Source organism: Scyliorhinus torazame, chromosome 7, assembly GCF_047496885.1.
Source record: "Scyliorhinus torazame isolate Kashiwa2021f chromosome 7, sScyTor2.1, whole genome shotgun sequence".
Classification (NCBI taxonomy): Eukaryota; Metazoa; Chordata; class Chondrichthyes; order Carcharhiniformes; family Scyliorhinidae; genus Scyliorhinus; species Scyliorhinus torazame.
In genome coordinates, this window is record NC_092713.1 from 2,586,756 (window position 1) to 2,604,434 (window position 17,679).

Here is a 17,679-nt window from a genome sequence, read left to right on the forward strand (position 1 = left end):
GCTCAGGACGAGAACAAACAGAGTTGTTATCTCTGGGTTGTTCCCGTGCCACGTGATAATGAGATGAGGAATAGGGAGAGAGAGCAATTAAACACGTGGCTACAGGGATGATGCAGGCGGGAGGGATTCAGATTTCTGGATAACTGGGGCTCTTTCTGGGGAAGGTGGGACCTCTACAGACAGGATGGTCTACATCTGAACCTGAGGGGCACAAATATCCTGGGGGGGAGATTTGTTAGTGCTCTTTGGGGGGGTTTAAACTAATGCAGCAGGGGCATGGGAACCTGGATTGTAGTTTTAGGGTAAGGGAGAATGAGAGTATAGAGGTCAGGAGCACAGATTTGACTTCGCAGGAGGGGGCCAGTGTTCAGGTAGGTGGTTTGAAGTGTGTCTACTTCAATGCCAGGAGTATACGAAATAAGGTAGGGGAACTGGCAGCATGGGTTGGTACCTGGAACTTCGATGTTGTGGCCATTTCGGAGACATGGATAGAGCAGGGACAGGAATGGATGTTGCAGGTTCCGGGGTTTAGGTGTTTTAGTAAGCTCAGAGAAGGAGGCAAAAGAGGGGGAGGTGTGGCGCTGCTAGTCAAGAGCAGTATTACGGTGGCGGAGAGGATGCTAGATGGGGACTCTTCTTCCGAGGTAGTATGGGCTGAGGTTAGAAACAGGAAAGGAGAGGTCACCCTGTTGAGAGTTTTTTATAGGCCTCCTAATAGTTCTAGGGATGTAGAGGAAAGGATGGCGAAGATGATTCTGGATAAGAGTGAAAGTAACAGGGTAGTTATTATGGGAGGCTTTAACTTTCCAAATATTGACTGGAAAAGATATAGTTCGAGTACATTAGATGGGTCGTTTTTTGTACAGTGTGTGCAGGAGGGTTTCCTGAAACAATATGTTGACAGGCCAACAAGAGGCGAGGCCACTTTGGATTTGGTTTTGGGTAATGAACCAGGCCAGGTGTTAGATTTGGAGGTAGGAGAGCACTTTGGGGACAGTGACCACAATTCGGTGACGTTTACGTTTGTGATGGAAAGGGATAAGTATACACCGCAGGGCAAGAGTTATAGCTGGGGGAAGGGCAATTATGATGCCATTAGACATGACTTGGGGAGGATAGGTTGGAGAAGTAGGCTGCAAATGTTGGGCACACTGGATAAATGGAGCTTGTTCAAGGAACAGCTACTGCGTGTTCTTGATAAGTACGTACCGGTCAGGCAGGGTGGAAGGCGTCGAGCGAGGGAACCGTGGTTTACCAAAGAAGTGGAATCTCTTGTTAAGAGGAAGAAGGAGGCCTCTGTGAAGATGAGGTGTGAAGTTTCAGTTGGGGCGCTTGATAGTTACAAGGTAGCGAGGAAGGACCTAAAGAGAGAGCTAAGACGAGCAAGGAGGGGACATGAGAAGTATTTGGCAGGTAGGATCAAGGAAAACCCAAAAGCTTTCTATAGGTATGTCAGGAATAAAAGAATGACTAGGGTAAGAGTAGGGCCAGTCAAGGACAGGGATGGGAAGTTGTGTGTGGAGTCTGAAGAGATAGGCGAGATACTAAATGAATATTTTTCGTCAGTATTCACTGAGGAAAAAGATAATGTTGTGGAGGAGAATGCTGAGACCCAGGCTATTAGAATAGATGGCATTGAGGTATGTAGGGAAGAGGTGTTGGCAATTCTGGACAGACTGAAAATAGATAAGTCCCCGGGGCCTGATGGGATTTATCCTAGGATTCTCTGGGAAGCCAGGGAAGAGATTGCTGGACCTTTGGCTTTGATTTTTATGTCATCATTGGCTACAGGAATAGTGCCAGAGGACTGGAGGATAGCAAATGTGGTCCCTTTGTTCAAGAAGGGGAGTAGAGACAACCCCGGCAACTATAGACCGGTGAGCCTCACGTCTGTTGTGGGTTAAGTCTTGGAGGAGATTATAAGAGGCAAGATTTACAATCATCTAGATAGGAATAATATGATCAGGGATAGTCAGCATGGCTTTGTGAAGGGTAGGTCATGCCTCACAAACCTTATCGAGTTCTTTGAGAAGGTGACTGAACAGGTATACGAGGGTAGAGCAGTTGATGTGGTGTATATGGATTTCAGTAAAGCGTTTGATAAGGTTCCCCACGGTAGGCTATTGCAGAAAATACGGAGGCTGGGGATTGAGGGTGATTTAGAGATATGGATCAGAAATTGGCTAGCTGAAAGAAGACAGAGGGTGGTGGTTGATGGGAAATGTTCAGAATGGAGTTCAGTTACAAGTGGCGTACCACAAGGATCTGTTCTGGGGCCGTTGCTGTTTGTCATTTTTATCAATGACCTAGAGGAGGGCGCAGAAGGGTGGGTGAGTAAATTTGCAGACGACACTAAAGTCGGTGGTGTTGTCGACAATGCGGAAGGATGTAGCAGGTTACAGAGGGACATAGATAAGCTGCAGAGCTGGGCTGAGAGGTGGCAAATGGAGTTTAATGTAGAGAAGTGTGAGGTGATTCACTTTGGAAGGAATAACAGGAATGCGGAATATTTGGCTAATGGTAAAGTTCTTGGAAGTGTGGATGAGCAGAGGGATCTAGGTGTCCATGTACATAGATCCCTGAAAGTTGCCACCCAGGTTGATAGGGTTGTGAAGAAGGCCTATCGAGTGTTGACTTTTATTGGTAGAGGGATTGAGTTCCGGAGTCATGAGGTCATGTTGCAGCTGTACAAAACTCTGGTACGGCTGCATTTGGAGTATTGCGTACAGTTCTGGTCACCGCATTATATGAAGGACGTGGAAGCTTTGGAGCGGGTGCAGAGGAAATTTACCAGGATGTTGCCTGGTATGGAGGGAAAATCTTATGAGGAAAGGCTGATGGACTTGAGGTTGTTTTCGTTGGAGAGAAGAAGGTTAAGAGGAGACTTAATAGAGGCATACAAATTGATCAGGGGGTTGGATAGGGTGGACAGTGAGAGCCTTCTCCCGCGGTTGGATATGGCTGGCACGAGGGGACATAACTTTAAACTGAGGGGTAATAGATATAGGACAGAGGTCAGAGGTAGGTTCTTTACGCAAAGAGTAGTGAGGCCGTGGAATGCCCTACCTGCTACAGTAGTGAACTCGCCAATATTGAGGGCATTTAAAAGTTTATTGGATAAACATATGGATGATAATGGCATAGTGTAGGTTAGATGGCTTTTGTTTCGGTGCAACATCGTGGGCCGAAGGGCCTGTACTGCGCTGTATTGTTCTATGTTCTATGTTCACTGTCCTGCCTTCCAGTAATGTTTCCCAGTCCGTCATAGCCAGCTCGTGCCTCGTACCATCATAGTTTCCTTTATTGAGGTTCACAATTCACCTTGATGAAGAATTCTACCATCTTATCTCAGTCCTAAATCCACAGCATCCACACAATCCTTACAGTGCACAAGCAGGCCGTTTGGCCCATTGCGTCTGCACTGGCCTCCAAAAAAACACCCAACCTAGGCTAAATCCCACGCCCCATGCTCACACGTTGATCATGGCCAATCCACCATCTTTGGACTGTGGGAGGAAACCCACGCAGATATAGAGACAACGTGCAGACCCCGCAGACACAGAGAGAACGTGCAGACTCCGCAGACACAGAGACAACGTGCAGACCCCGCAGACACAGAGAGAACGTGCAGATTCCGCACAGACACAGAGAGAACGTGCAGACCCCGCACAGACACAGAGAGAACGTGCAGACTCCGCAGACACAGAGAGAACGTGCAGACTCCGCAGACACAGAGAGAACGTGCAGACTCCGCACAGACACAGAGAGAACGTGCAGACCCCGCAGACACAGAGAGAACGTGCAGACTCCGCACAGACACAGAGAGAACGTGCAGACCCCGCAGACACAGAGAGAACGTGCAGACCCCGCAGACACAGAGACAACGTGCAGACTCCGCAGACACAGAGAGAACGTGCAGACTCCGCACAGACACAGAGAGAACGTGCAGACCCCGCAGACACAGAGAGAACGTGCAGACTCCGCACAGACACAGAAAGAACGTGCAGACTCCGCACAGACACAGAGAGAACGTGCAGACCCCGCAGACACAGAGAGAACGTGCAGACCCCGCAGACACAGAGAGAACGTGCAGACCCCGCACAGACACAGAGAGAACGTGCAGACTCCGCAGACACAGAGAGAACGTGCAGACCCCGCACAGACACAGAGAGAACGTGCAGACTCCGCACAGACACAGAGAGAACGTGCAGACCCCGCAGACACAGAGAGAACGTGCAGACTCCGCACAGACACAGAGAGAACGTGCAGACTCCGCACAGACACAGAGAGAACGTGCATACCCCGCAGACACAGAGAGAACGTGCAGACCCCGCAGACACAGAGAGAACGTGCAGACTCCGCACAGACACAGAGAGAACGTGCAGACTCCGCACAGACACAGAGAGAACGTGCAGACCCCGCAGACACAGAGTGAACGTGCAGACTCCGCAGACACAGAGTGAACGTGCAGACTCCGCAGACACAGAGAGAACGTGCAGACTCCGCACAGACACAGAGAGAACGTGCAGACCCCGCAGACACAGAGTGAACGTGCAGACTCCGCAGACACAGAGAGAACGTGCAGACCCCACACAGACACAGAGAGAACGTGCAGACCCCGCAGACACAGAGAGAACGTGCAGACCCCGCAGACACAGAGAGAACGTGCAGACTCCGCACAGACACAGAGAGAACGTGCAGACCCCGCGCAGACACAGAGAGAACGTGCAGACCCCGCAGACACAGAGAGAACGTGCAGACCCCGCAGACACAGAGAGAACGTGCAGACCCCGCAGACACAGAGAGAACGTGCAGACCCCGCAGACACAGAGACAACGTGCAGACCCCGCACAGACACAGAGAGAACGTGCAGACTCCGCACAGACACAGAGAGAACGTGCAGACTCCGCAGACACAGAGAGAACGTGCAGACTCCGCACAGACACAGAGAGAACGTGCAGACCCCGCACAGACACAGAGAGAACGTGCAGACTCCGCAGACACAGAGAGAACGTGCAGACCCCGCAGACACAGAGTGAACGTGCAGACTCCGCACAGACACAGAGAGAACGTGCAGACCCCACACAGACACAGAGAGAACGTGCAGACCCCGCACAGACACAGAGAGAACGTGCAGACCCCGCGCAGACACAGAGAGAACGTGCAGACCCCGCAGACACAGAGAGAACGTGCAGACCCCGCAGACACAGAGAGAACGTGCAGACCCCGCAGACACAGAGAGAACGTGCAGACCCCGCACAGACACAGAGAGAACGTGCAGACCCCGCAGACACAGAGAGAACGTGCAGACCCCGCAGACACAGAGAGAACGTGCAGACCCCGCACAGACACAGAGAGAACGTGCAGACTCCGCAGACACAGAGAGAACGTGCAGACCCCGCAGACACAGAGAGAACGTGCAGACCCCGCAGACACAGAGAGAACGTGCAGACCCCGCACAGACACAGAGAGAACGTGCAGACTCCGCAGACACAGAGAGAACGTGCAGACTCCGCAGACACAGAGAGAACGTGCAGACCCCGCAGACACAGAGAGAACGTGCAGACTCCGCAGACACAGAGAGAACGTGCAGACTCCGCACAGACACAGAGAGAACGTGCAGACTCCGCACAGACACAGAGAGAACGTGCAGACCCCGCAGACACAGAGTGAACGTGCAGACCCCGCAGACACAGAGAGAACGTGCAGACTCCGCAGACACAGAGAGAACGTGCAGACTCCGCACAGACACAGAGAGAACGTGCAGACCCCGCAGACACAGAGAGAACGTGCAGACTCCGCAGACACAGAGTGAACGTGCAGACCCCGCAGACACAGAGAGAACGTGCAGACTCCGCACAGACACAGAGAGAACGTGCAGACTCCGCAGACACAGAGAGAACGTGCAGACTCCGCAGACACAGAGAGAACGTGCAGACTCCGCACAGACACAGAGAGAACGTGCAGACCCCGCAGACACAGAGAGAACGTGCAGACTCCGCAGACACAGAGAGAACGTGCAGACCCCGCAGACATGAGAGAACGTGCAGACTCCACACAGACACAGAGAGAACGTGCAGACCCCGCAGACACAGAGAGAACGTGCAGACCCCGCACAGACACAGAGAGAACGTGCAGATTCCGCACAGACACAGAGAGAACGTGCAGACTCCGCACAGACACAGAGAGAACGTGCATACCCCGCAGACACAGAGAGAACGTGCAGACCCCGCAGACACAGAGAGAACGTGCAGATTCCGCACAGACACAGAGAGAACGTGCAGACCCCGCACAGACACAGAGAGAACGTGCAGACTCCGCACAGACACAGAGAGAACGTGCAGACCCCGCAGACACAGAGACAACGTGCAGACCCCGCAGATACAGAGAGAACGTGCAGACTCCGCACAGACACAGAGAGAACGTGCAGACTCCGCACAGACACAGAGAGAACGTGCAGACTCCGCAGACACAGAGAGAACGTGCAGACTCCGCACAGACACAGAGAGAACGTGCAGACCCCGCAGACACAGAGAGAACGTGCAGACTCCGCACAGACACAGAGAGAACGTGCAGACTCCGCAGACACAGAGAGAACGTGCAGACTCCGCACAGACACAGAGAGAACGTGCAGACCCCGCAGACACAGAGAGAACGTGCAGACCCCGCAGACACAGAGAGAACGTGCAGACCCCGCAGACACAGAGTGAACGTGCAGACCCCGCAGATACAGAGAGAACGTGCAGACCCCGCAGACACAGAGAGAACGTGCAGACTCCGCACAGACACAGATAGAACGTGCAGACTCCGCAGACACAGAGAGAACGTGCAGACCCCGCAGACACAGAGAGAACGTGCAGACCCCGCAGACACAGAGAGAACGTGCAGACCCCGCGCAGACACAGAGAGAACGTGCAGACCCCGCACAGACACAGAGAGAACGTGCAGACTCCGCAGACACAGAGAGAACGTGCAGACTCCGCAGACACAGAGAGAACGTGCAGACTCCGCACAGACACAGAGAGAACGTGCAGACTCCGCACAGACACAGAGAGAACGTGCAGACCCCGCAGACACAGAGAGAACGTGCAGACTCCGCAGACACAGAGAGAACGTGCAGACCCCGCAGACACAGAGACAACGTGCAGACCCCGCAGACACAGAGAGAACGTGCAGACTCCGCAGACACAGAGAGAACGTGCAGACTCCGCAGACACAGAGAGAACGTGCAGACCCCGCAGACACAGAGAGAACGTGCAGACCCCGCAGACACAGAGAGAACGTGCAGATCCCGCAGACACAGAGAGAACGTGCAGACTCCGCACAGACACAGAGACAACGTGCAGACCCTGCAGACACCCAAGGCCGATTTGAACCCGGGATCCTGGCGCTGTGAGGCAGCAGTGCTAACCACTGTGACCCCATGGCCTACCCCATATTCTGAGACTGTGACCCTTTGTTATTGACCCTCCCCAGAGGAAATACCATCTCAGCATCCAGTCTGACCACTCTCCTCATGCGGCAATCCTGGCATCCCCGGAATCAGCTTGGTGAACCTTCGCTGCACTCCCGCGATGGCAAGTATATCCTTTCCTAGATAAGGAGACCAAAACTACACACAATATTCCAGCTGTGTCCTCGCCTAGGCCCTGTGCAGCTGCCGTGGGACACCTTGTTCCTGTGCTCTTGGAATGAGCACCATTTGTCTTCTATCAGACCACAGGAACAGGATTAGGGCATTCAGCCCCTCGAGCCTGCTCCCCCATTCAGTGGGATCATGGTTAATCCAACGTTCCTCACATTCACTTTCCTGCCCTTTCCCTTGGCTCCCTCACTGATCAAGAATCTATCTCAGTCTTCAATATCCACACGGACTCTGCCCCCACAGCTCTCTGTGACAAGGAGTACCAAAGACTCTCAACCCTCTGGGAGAAGAAATTCCTCCTCGCCTCAGTCTTAAATCGGCTCCCCTTTATTCTGAGACTCTGCCCTCTGATCCTAGACTCTCCTGTGAGGGGAAATACCCTCTCAGCATTTACCTGTCAAACCCCTTCAGAATCCAGCATGTTTCAATGACATCACCTCTCATTCTTCTCAATTCCAATGAGTAGAGTCCGACGTGTCTAACCTTTGCTCACACTGCAATCCCTCCAGACCTGGGATCATCCTAGTGAACTTTCTCTGAACTGCGTCTAATGAAAGAATATCTTTCCTTAAATAAGGGGACCAAAACTGCTGCCAGTGCTCCAGATGTGCACAAGTATCTCCAAGTCCCTTTTGTGTTGCAGCTTTCTGCACTTTTTTCCATTTAAATAATACTCTTTCCTTTTGTTTTCCTTTCCAAAATGAACAACTCCACACTCTCCCACATTATACTCCACTTGCCAACTTTTTGCCCCTTACTTAACCTATCAATATCTATGCAAACTATTATATTGGTATTGGAGGCAGTCCAGAGAAGGTCATAGATATATCTCGTAAACAGTTGTGGTTCCAGCACTGATCCCTGTGGATTCCACTGGTTCCAGGTCACCTACTTGAAAAAGAACCTCTTTTGTCCCCACTTGTTGTTTCCTGCCCATTAGTCAACTCTCAGTCCGTGCCAATATACTTTTTTTTTCTTTATTCTGTCACGGGTATGGACGTCACAGGCAAGGCCAACATTTGTTCCCTCTCCCTGATTGTCCTCGAACTGAGTGTTTTTTTCAGGGTCAACCCCATTGATGTGGGTCTGGTGTCAGATGTAGGCCAGATCAGGTAAGGACGGCAGATTTCCTTCCCTAAAGGATATTAGTGAACAAGATGGATTTTTATGACAATCAACAATGGTTTCATGGTCCTGATTAGTCTTCTAATTCCAGATTTTTTACTGAATTCAAATTTCACCATCTGCAGTGACAGGATTCGATCCCGGGTCCCCAGATCTTTACTTTGGATCTCTGGATTACTCGTCCAGCGACAATATCACTACGCGAACATCTCCCTAGCTCCAACACCATGGGCTCTTATCTTATCACTTACCTTTTGTGAGGTACCTTGTTGAACGTCTTCTGGAATTCCAAATACAGCACATCTACTGTTTCCCCTCTATCCACCCTGGTTGAGACTTCCTCAAATACGCTAATAAATGAGTCAGACTCAATTTCCCTTTTATGAAGCCACGCTGACTCTGTTTGATTAGATTATGATTTTCCAAATGTGCTCCAATACTCCCTTAATCATTGTTTGGAACATTTTTCAACAACAGACGTTAGGCTATTCAGCCTGTAGTTATCTGCTTTTTTGCCTCCCTCCCTTTTTGAATTGAGGTGACACATTGGCAGTTTGGGAAAATTACAACCAATGTTTCCACTATGTCTGTAGCTACTTCTTTGATGATCCTAGGATGGAATCCATCAGGGCCAGGGGACAGATCTGCCTTTCGCCTCATTAGTTTGTCGAATGCTAATCCTGATGGGGATGGTATTAAATTCCTCCCCCGTATTCTTTACTGTTAATGGGATGTTTGAAATATCTTCCACCGTACAGACTGATGCAAAATATCCGTTTAACTCCTCTGTCAGTTCCTTGTTCCCCATAACTATCTCCCCAAATTCATTTTCTAAGGGACCTCTGTCCCCCACCACGCTGATCGAGTCTGCACCGGCTCTTGGAAAGAGCACCCACTGAAGCCCACACCTCCACCCTGTCCCCATAACCCAGGAACCCCACCTCACCTTTTTGGACACAAAGGGACAATTTAACGTGGTCAATCCACCTAACCTGCACATCTTTGGACTGTGGGAGGAAACCGGAGCACCCGGAGGAAACCCACGCAGACACGGGGAGAAAGTGCAGACTCCGCACAGACAGTGACCCAGCGGCGAATCGAACCTGGGACCCTAGCGCTGTGAAGCAATTGTGCTATCCACAATGCTACCGTGCTGTCCCCACACTGGCCCCTGGCACTGTCCCCCCCCGCACCTTGGCCCTGACCCCCTCACCCTAGCCCTGCCCCCCACACCCTGGCACTACTCCCCAGACCCTGGCCCCGCCCCCTCACCCTGGCCCTGCCCCCCCTCCCTGGCCCTGCCCCCTCACCCTGGCCCCGCCCCCCTCACCCGGGCCCTGCCCCCTCACCCTGGCCCTGCCCCCTCTCCCTGGCCCTGCCCCCCTCACCCGGGCCCTGCCCCCCTCACCCGGGCCCTGCCCCCCTCACCCTGGCCCTGCCCCCCTCACCCTGGCCCTGCCCCCCTCTCCCTGGTCCTGCACCCCACACCCTGGCCCTGCCCCCCTCACCCGGGCCCTGCCCCCCTCACCCGGGCCCTGCCCCCCTAACCCTGGTCCTGCACCCCACACCCTGGCCCTGCCCCCCTCACCCTGGTCCTGCCCCCTCTCCCTGGCCCTGCCCCCTCACCCGGGCCCTGCCCCCCTCACCCGGGCCCTGCCCCCCTCACCCTGGTCCTGCCCCCTCACCCTGGCCCTCCCCCCCCCACACCCTGGCCTGGGCACTGCCCCCCCACACCCTGGCCCCCCCACCCCTGCACACTGGCCCTGCCCCCCCACACCCTGGCCCTGCCCCCCCACACCCTGGCCCTGCCCCCCTCACACCCTGGCCCTGCCCCCCCGCACCCTGGCCCTGCCCCCCCACACCCTGGTCCTGCCCCCCCACACCCTGGCCCTGCCTCGGTTTACACGCCTTCCAATTTAGCTAAAGGCCTCACTACATGGAGCAGTTGAATAATTGGAATGTGTGATTCTAAGATGCTGAGTTAGACATTGTTCCTCCATCTCATTCAGTCTGAATAGGTACAAAGGTCGACATGGATTTCACCCCAATCATGTGAAACAAAGGAGGTTTAGACCCCAGCTGGGGGACTGTGCCCAGCTCTGGGCTCCACACTTTAGGGAGGATGTTGAGGCCTTGGAGAGGGTGCGGAGGAGATTTACTGGAATGGGAGCAGGGATGTGGGATTTCAGTTAATGCGGAGAGACTGGAGAAGCTGGGATTGTTCTCCTTGGAGCAGAGAAGGTTCAGAGGAGATTGAATCGAGGGGTTCAAAATCAGCAAGAGTTTTGCTGGAGTAAATCAGTGTTTCCAGTGACAGGAGGAAGGGTGACCAGAGGGACACGGATTGAAGAGAATCGGGAAAAGAAACAGAGGGGGAGATGAGGAGGATGTTTTTTACACAGCGAGTTGTTGTGAGGCAGGGGGGGGAGATGAGGAGGATGTTTTTTACACAGCGAGTTGTTGTGAGGCAGAGGGGGAGATGAGGAGGATGTTTTTTACACAGCGAGTTGTTGTGAGGCAGAGGGGGAGATGAGGGGAATGTTTTTTACACAGCGAGTTGTTGTGAGGCAGAGGGGGAGATGAGGAGGATATTTTTTACACAGCGAGTTGTTGTGAGGCAGAGGGGCTTAGACGGGGCGGAGTTTGTAAGGAGCATCCAGGAGGGCTTCTTAAAACAATATGTAGACAGTCCAACTAGGGAAGGAGCGGTACTGGACCTGGTATTGGGGAATGAGCCCGGCCAGGTGGTAGATGTTTCAGTAGGGGAGCATTTCGGTAACAGTGACCACAATTCAGTAAGTTTTAAAGTACTGGTGGACAAGGATAAGAGTGGTCCGAGGATGAATGTGCTAAATTGGGGGAAGGCTAATTATAACAATATTAGGCGGGAACTGAAGAACATAGATTGGGGGCGGATGTTTAAGGGCAAATCAACATCTGACATGTGGGAGGCTTTCAAGTGGCAGTTGAAAGGAATACAGGACCGGCATGTTCCTGTGAGGAAGAAAGATAAATACGGCAATTTTCGGGAACCTTGGATGATGAGTGATATTGTAGGCCTCGCCAAAAAGAAAAAGGAGGCATTTGTCAGGGCTAAAAGGCTGGGAACAGACAAAGCCTGCGTGGAATATAAGGAAAGTAGGAAGGAACTTAAGCAAGGAGTCAGGAGGGCTAGAAGGGGTCACGAAAGGTCATTGGCAAATAGGGTTAAGGAAAATCCCAAGGCTTTTTACACGTACATAAAAAGCAAGAGGGTAGCCAGGGAAAGGGTTGGCCCACTGAAGGATAGGCAAGGGAATCTATGTGTGGAGCCAGAGGAAATGGGCGAGGTACTAAATGAATACTTTGCATCAGTATTCACCAAAGAGAAGGAATTGGTAGATGTTGAGTCTGGAGAAGGGGGTGTAGATAGCCTGGGTCACATTGTGATCCAAAAAGACGAGGTGTTGGGTGTCTTAAAAAATATTAAGGTAGATAAGTCCCCAGGGCCTGATGGGATCTACCCCAGAATACTGAAGGAGGCTGGAGAGGAAATTGCTGAGGCCTTGACAGAAATCTTTGGATCCTCGCTGTCTTCAGGGGATGTCCCGGAGGACTGGAGAATAGCCAATGTTGTTCCCCTGTTTAAGAAGGGTAGCAAGGATAATCCCGGGAACTACAGGCCGGTGAGCCTTACTTCAGTGGTAGGGAAATTACTGAAGAGAATTCTTCGAGACAGGATCTACTCCCATTTGGAAGCAAATGGACGTATTAGTGAGAAGCAGCACGGTTTGTGAAGGGGAGGTTGTGTCTCACTAACTTGATAAGAGTTTTTCGAGGAGGTCACTAAGATGATTGATGCAGGTAGGGCAGTAGATGTTGTCTATATGGACTTCAGTAAAGCCTTTGACAAGGTCCCTCATGGTAGACTAGTACAAAAGGTGAAGTCACACAGGATCAGGGGTGAGCTGGCAAGGTGGATACAGAACTGGCTGGGCCATAGAAGGCAGAGAGTAGCAATGGAGGGATGCTTTTCTACTTGGAGGGCTGTGACCAGTGGTGTTCCACAGGGATCAGTGCTGGGACCTTTGCTCTTTGTAGTATATATAAATGATTTGGAGGAAAATGTAACTGGTCTGATTAGTAAGTTTGCAGACGACACAAAGGTTGGTGGAATTGCGGATAGCGATGAGGACTGTCGGAGGATACAGCAGGATTTAGATTGTCTGGAGACTTGGGCGGAGAGATGGCAGATGGAGTTTAATCCGGACAAATGTGAGGTAATGCATTTTGGAAGGTCTAATGCAGGTAGGGAATATACAGTGAATGGTAGAACCCTCAAGAGTATTGAAAGTCAAAGAGATCTAGGAGTACAGGTCCACAGGTCATTGAAAGGGGCAACACAGGTGGAGAAGGTAGTCAAGAAGGCATACGGCATGCTTGCCTTCATTGGCTGGGGCATTGAGTATAAGAATTGGCAAGTCATGTTGCAGCTGTATAGAACCTTAGTTAGGCCACACTTGGAGTATAGTGTTCAATTCTGGTCGCCACACTACCAGAAGGATGTGGAGGCTTTAGAGAGGGTGCAGAAGAGGTTTACCAGAATGTTGCCTGGTATGGAGGGCATTAGCTATGAGGAGCGGTTGAATAAACTCGGTTTGTTCTCACTGGAACGAAGGAGGTTGAGGGGAGACCTGATAGAGGTATACAAAATTATGAGGGGCATAGTCAGAGTGGATAGTCAGAGGCTTTTCCCCAGGGTAGAGGGGTCAATTACTAGGGGGCATAGGTTTAAAGTGAGAGGGGCAAGGTTTAGAGTAGATGTACGAGGCAAGTTTTTTACGCAGAGGGTAGTGGGTGCCTGGAACTCGCTACCGGAGGAGGTGGTGGAAGCAGGGACGATAGGGACATTTAAGGGGCATCTTGACAAATATATGAATAGGATGGGAATAGAAGGATACGGACCCAGGAAGTGTAGAAGATTGTAGTTTAGTCGGGCAGCATGGTCGGCACGGGCTTGGAGGGCCGAAGGGCCTGGTCCTGTGCTGTACATTTCTTTGTTCTTTGTTCTTTGGGAGATGAGGAGGATGTTTTTTACACAGCGAGTTGTTGTGAGGCAGAGGGGGAGATGAGGAGGATTTTTTTTACACAGCGAGTTGTTGTGAGGCAGAGGGGGAGATGAGGAGGATGTTTTTTACACAGCGAGTTGTTGTGAGGCAGAGGGGGAGATGAGGCGAATGTTTTTTACACAGCGAGTTGTTGTGGGGCAGAGGGGGAGATGAGGAGGATGTTTTTTTACACAGCGAGTTGTTGTGAGGCAGAGGGGGAGATGAGGAGGATGTTTTTTACACAGCGAGTTGTTGTGAGGCAGAGGGGGAGATGAGGAGGATGTTTTTTTACACAGCGAGTTGTTGTGAGGCAGAGGGGGAGATGAGGAGGATGTTTTTTACACAGCGAGTTGTTGTGAGGCAGAGGGGGAGATGAGGAGGATGTTTTTTACACAGCGAGTTGTTGTGAGGCAGAGGGGGAGATGATGAGGATTTTTTTTACACAGCGAGTTGTTGTGAGGCAGAGGGGGAGATGAGGAGGATGTTTTTTACACAGCGAGTTGTTGTGAGGCAGAGGGGGAGATGAGGAGGATGTTTTTTACACAGCGAGTTGTTGTGAGGCAGAGGGGGAGATGAGGAGGATGTTTTTTACACAGCGAGTTGTTGTGAGGCAGAGGGGGAGATGAGGAGGATGTTTTTTACACAGCGAGTTGTTGTGAGGCAGAGGGGGAGATGAGGAGGATGTTTTTTACACAGCGAGTTGTTGTGAGGCAGAGGGGGAGATGAGGAGGATGTTTTTTACCCAGCGAGTTGTTGTGAGGCAGAGGGGGAGATTAGGAGGATGTTTTTTACACAGCGAGTTGTGATCGGGAAGGTGCTGCCTGAAAGTGCGGTGGAAGCAGATTCAACAATAACTTTCCAAAGGGAACTGGGTAAATACTGGAAAAGGAAACATTTTTCATGGCCTTGGGGAAAGAGCACAGAGAGAGGACATAAGCGGAGAGCTCTTAAAGAGGCGGCTTACACACGATGGGCCGAATGGCTGCTTTTTGTGCAGCAAAATTTCATGATTCCAGCTTGCTTTTATAGTTATTTAATTAAAACACAAAATGACTGGCGGTTAGAGATGGAGAGAGAGGAGACAACTTACCGGTAACATTAACATGGTTCCTGGGGGCCCAGGCAGACCATCTGCTCCGGGAAGACCCGCTCGTCCTGTTGGACCCTGTCGGGAAACACACAGATCATTTTAATACATTTCATCGTGTGTTATTGCTGAAACATCAGGCATGAGACTGGGGGAGGGAGGGAGGGGGGGAGGCAGGATGAGGCACGATCACACCTTCAGGGAGTTGGCTACATATTTCTAACATTCCTCCGCAGCTTCAGAAACGAGAGGACTCTGTTCTCCGGCCATGGGGGGTTAACTCTGCATCTGGTGATCAGTCAAACAGCAACAAAACGATGACTTATTCCTCCCGCAGCAGCGTTCATTCACTCTCACACATTATTCAGCATGTCAACAGGTAGAAACTAATTCATTCTGAACAGTCCCTCTTTCACCTGTCTCTGCTTCATGAAGTCAATGATTTAAAAATAAAGAAAATGCAATTCTATGGCACCTGACACGATCAGAGCACATTCCAAAGCTCTTCACAGTAAACCTTGTGGCAGTGTAGTCAGTGTGCAATGCAGGTTCCACACAGCCAATATTTACACAGCAAGATCCCACACACAGCCCTGAGCTGATACCCGGTCATTTTATTTCTTACTGATTATGCTGGAGGGATAAATATTCACAATGGGCGCAATGTCCCATTGCTTTCAAACCTGTCACAGAATCTTGTACACCCAGCTGAGAAGCAGACGGGGTTACAGCCCATTAAAATGAAATGAAAATGGAAATCGCTTCTTGTCACAAGTAGGCTTCAAATGAAGTTACTGTGAAACGCCCCTAGTCGCCACATTCCGGCGCCTGTTCAGGGAGGCTGGTACGGGAACAGCTCTGACAGTGTCACACTGGCTTTCATCGTTTGGGGCATTGATAATAAAAACTGGCAAGTCATGTTGCAGCCGTATAGAACCTTAGTTAGGCCACACTTGGAGTATAGTGTTCAATTCTTGTCGCCACACTACCAGAAGGATGTGGATGCTTTGGAGAGGGTGCAGAAGTGGTTTACTAGGATGTTGCCTGGTATGGAGGCCATTAGTATGCGGAGAGGTTGAATAAACTTGGTCTGTTCTCACTGGAATGACGGAGATTGAGGGGCGACCTGATAGAGGTCTACAAAATTATGAGTGGCATGGACAGAGTGGATAGTCAGAGGCACTTTCCTAGGGGAGGAGAGTCAAGTACATGGGAACGTAGGTTTAAAATGCTGAGGAAAAGTTTGGAACAGATGTGCGAGGCACGTTTTTTACACAGAGGGTAAATATATGGAACGCGCTGGCTGGGGAGGGGGTGGGAGCAGGTCCCATAGCGGCATTTAAGGGACATCTAGACAAATATATGACTAGGGTGGGAATGGAAGGAGACGGTCTCCGTCAGTGCAGACGGTTTTAGATCAGACAGGTACCATGGTCGGCACAGGCTTGGAGGGCCGAAGGGCCTGTTCCTGTGCTGTATTGTTCTTTGTTCTTTGACCCTCTGACAGTGCAGCACTCCCTCAGTACTGACACTCTGACAGTGCAGCACTCCCTCAGTACTGACACTCTGACAGTGCAGCACTCCCTCAGTACTGACACTCTGACAGTGCAGCACTCCCTCAGTACTGACCCTCTGACAGTGCAGCACTCCCTCAGCACTGACCCTCTGACAATGCAGCACTCCCTCAGTACTGACCCTCTGACAGTGCGGCACTCCCTCAGTACTGACACTCTGACAGTGCGGCACTCCCTCAGTACTGACCCTCTGACAGTGCAGCACTCCCTCAGTACTGACCCTCCCACAGTGCAGCACTCCCTCAGTACTGACCCTCTGACAGTGCAGCACTCCCTCAGTACTGACCCTCTGACAGTGCAGCACTCCCTCAGTACTGACCCTCTGACAGTGCGGCACTCCCTCAGTACTGACTCTCTGACAGTGCAGCACTCCCTCAGTACTGACCCTCTGACAGTGCGGCACTCCCTCAGTACTGACCCTCTGACAGTGCGGCACTCCCTCAGTACTGACTCTCTGACAGTGCAGCACTCCCTCAGTACTGACCCTCTGACAGTGCAGCACTCCCTCAGTACTGACCCTCTGTCAGTGCAGCACTCCCTCAGTACTGACCCTCTGACAGTGCGGCACTCCCTCAGCACTGACCCTCTGACAGTGCGGCACTCCCTCAGTACTGACCCTCTGACAGTGCGGCACTCCCTCAGTACTGACCAGTGATGTTTTCCCAGCAGTCTCAGTAAAATTTTGTTGATGGCAGTTTTGGGATAAATTTTTCCCGATTAAATGTTCTGGAAAGAATGTTTGTCAGCAATGCTCTGGGCTGTGGAATTTATTTAAATGCCCAGCTCTTTGGGGGTGTACTGCTATACCTCTTTGGTGGATAAAGTGGTCCAAAAGAAGTCTGCACATCCTCCCCGTGTGTGCGTGGGTTTCCTCCGGGTGCTCCGGTTTCCTCCCACAGTCCAAAGATGTGCAGGTTAGGTGGATTGGCCGTGATAAATTGCCCTTAGTGTCCAAAATTGCCCTTAGTGTTGGGTGGGGTTACTGGGTTATGGGAATAGGGTGGAGGTGTTGACCTTGGGTACAGTGCTCTTTCCAAGAGCCGGTGCACACTCGATGGGCCGAATGGCCTCCTTCTGCACTGTAAAAATAAATAATTCTATGATAATTGATGGTGGCTGTCCCAAATTCACACATTTCACTCAGAGGCTTACTTGTCACCG

General features: G+C 51.5%; 1 protein-coding gene across 1 annotated transcript in view; it reads right to left on the reverse strand.

Moving 5' to 3' along the window:
• Positions 1–17,679, reverse strand: part of col11a1a (collagen, type XI, alpha 1a) — a 1,142,395-nt gene that overhangs the window by 810,287 nt on the left and 314,429 nt on the right. Inside the window, 1 exon segment of the mRNA XM_072510277.1 lies at positions 14,948–15,022. Coding sequence (XP_072366378.1) covers positions 14,948–15,022 — 75 coding nt within the window.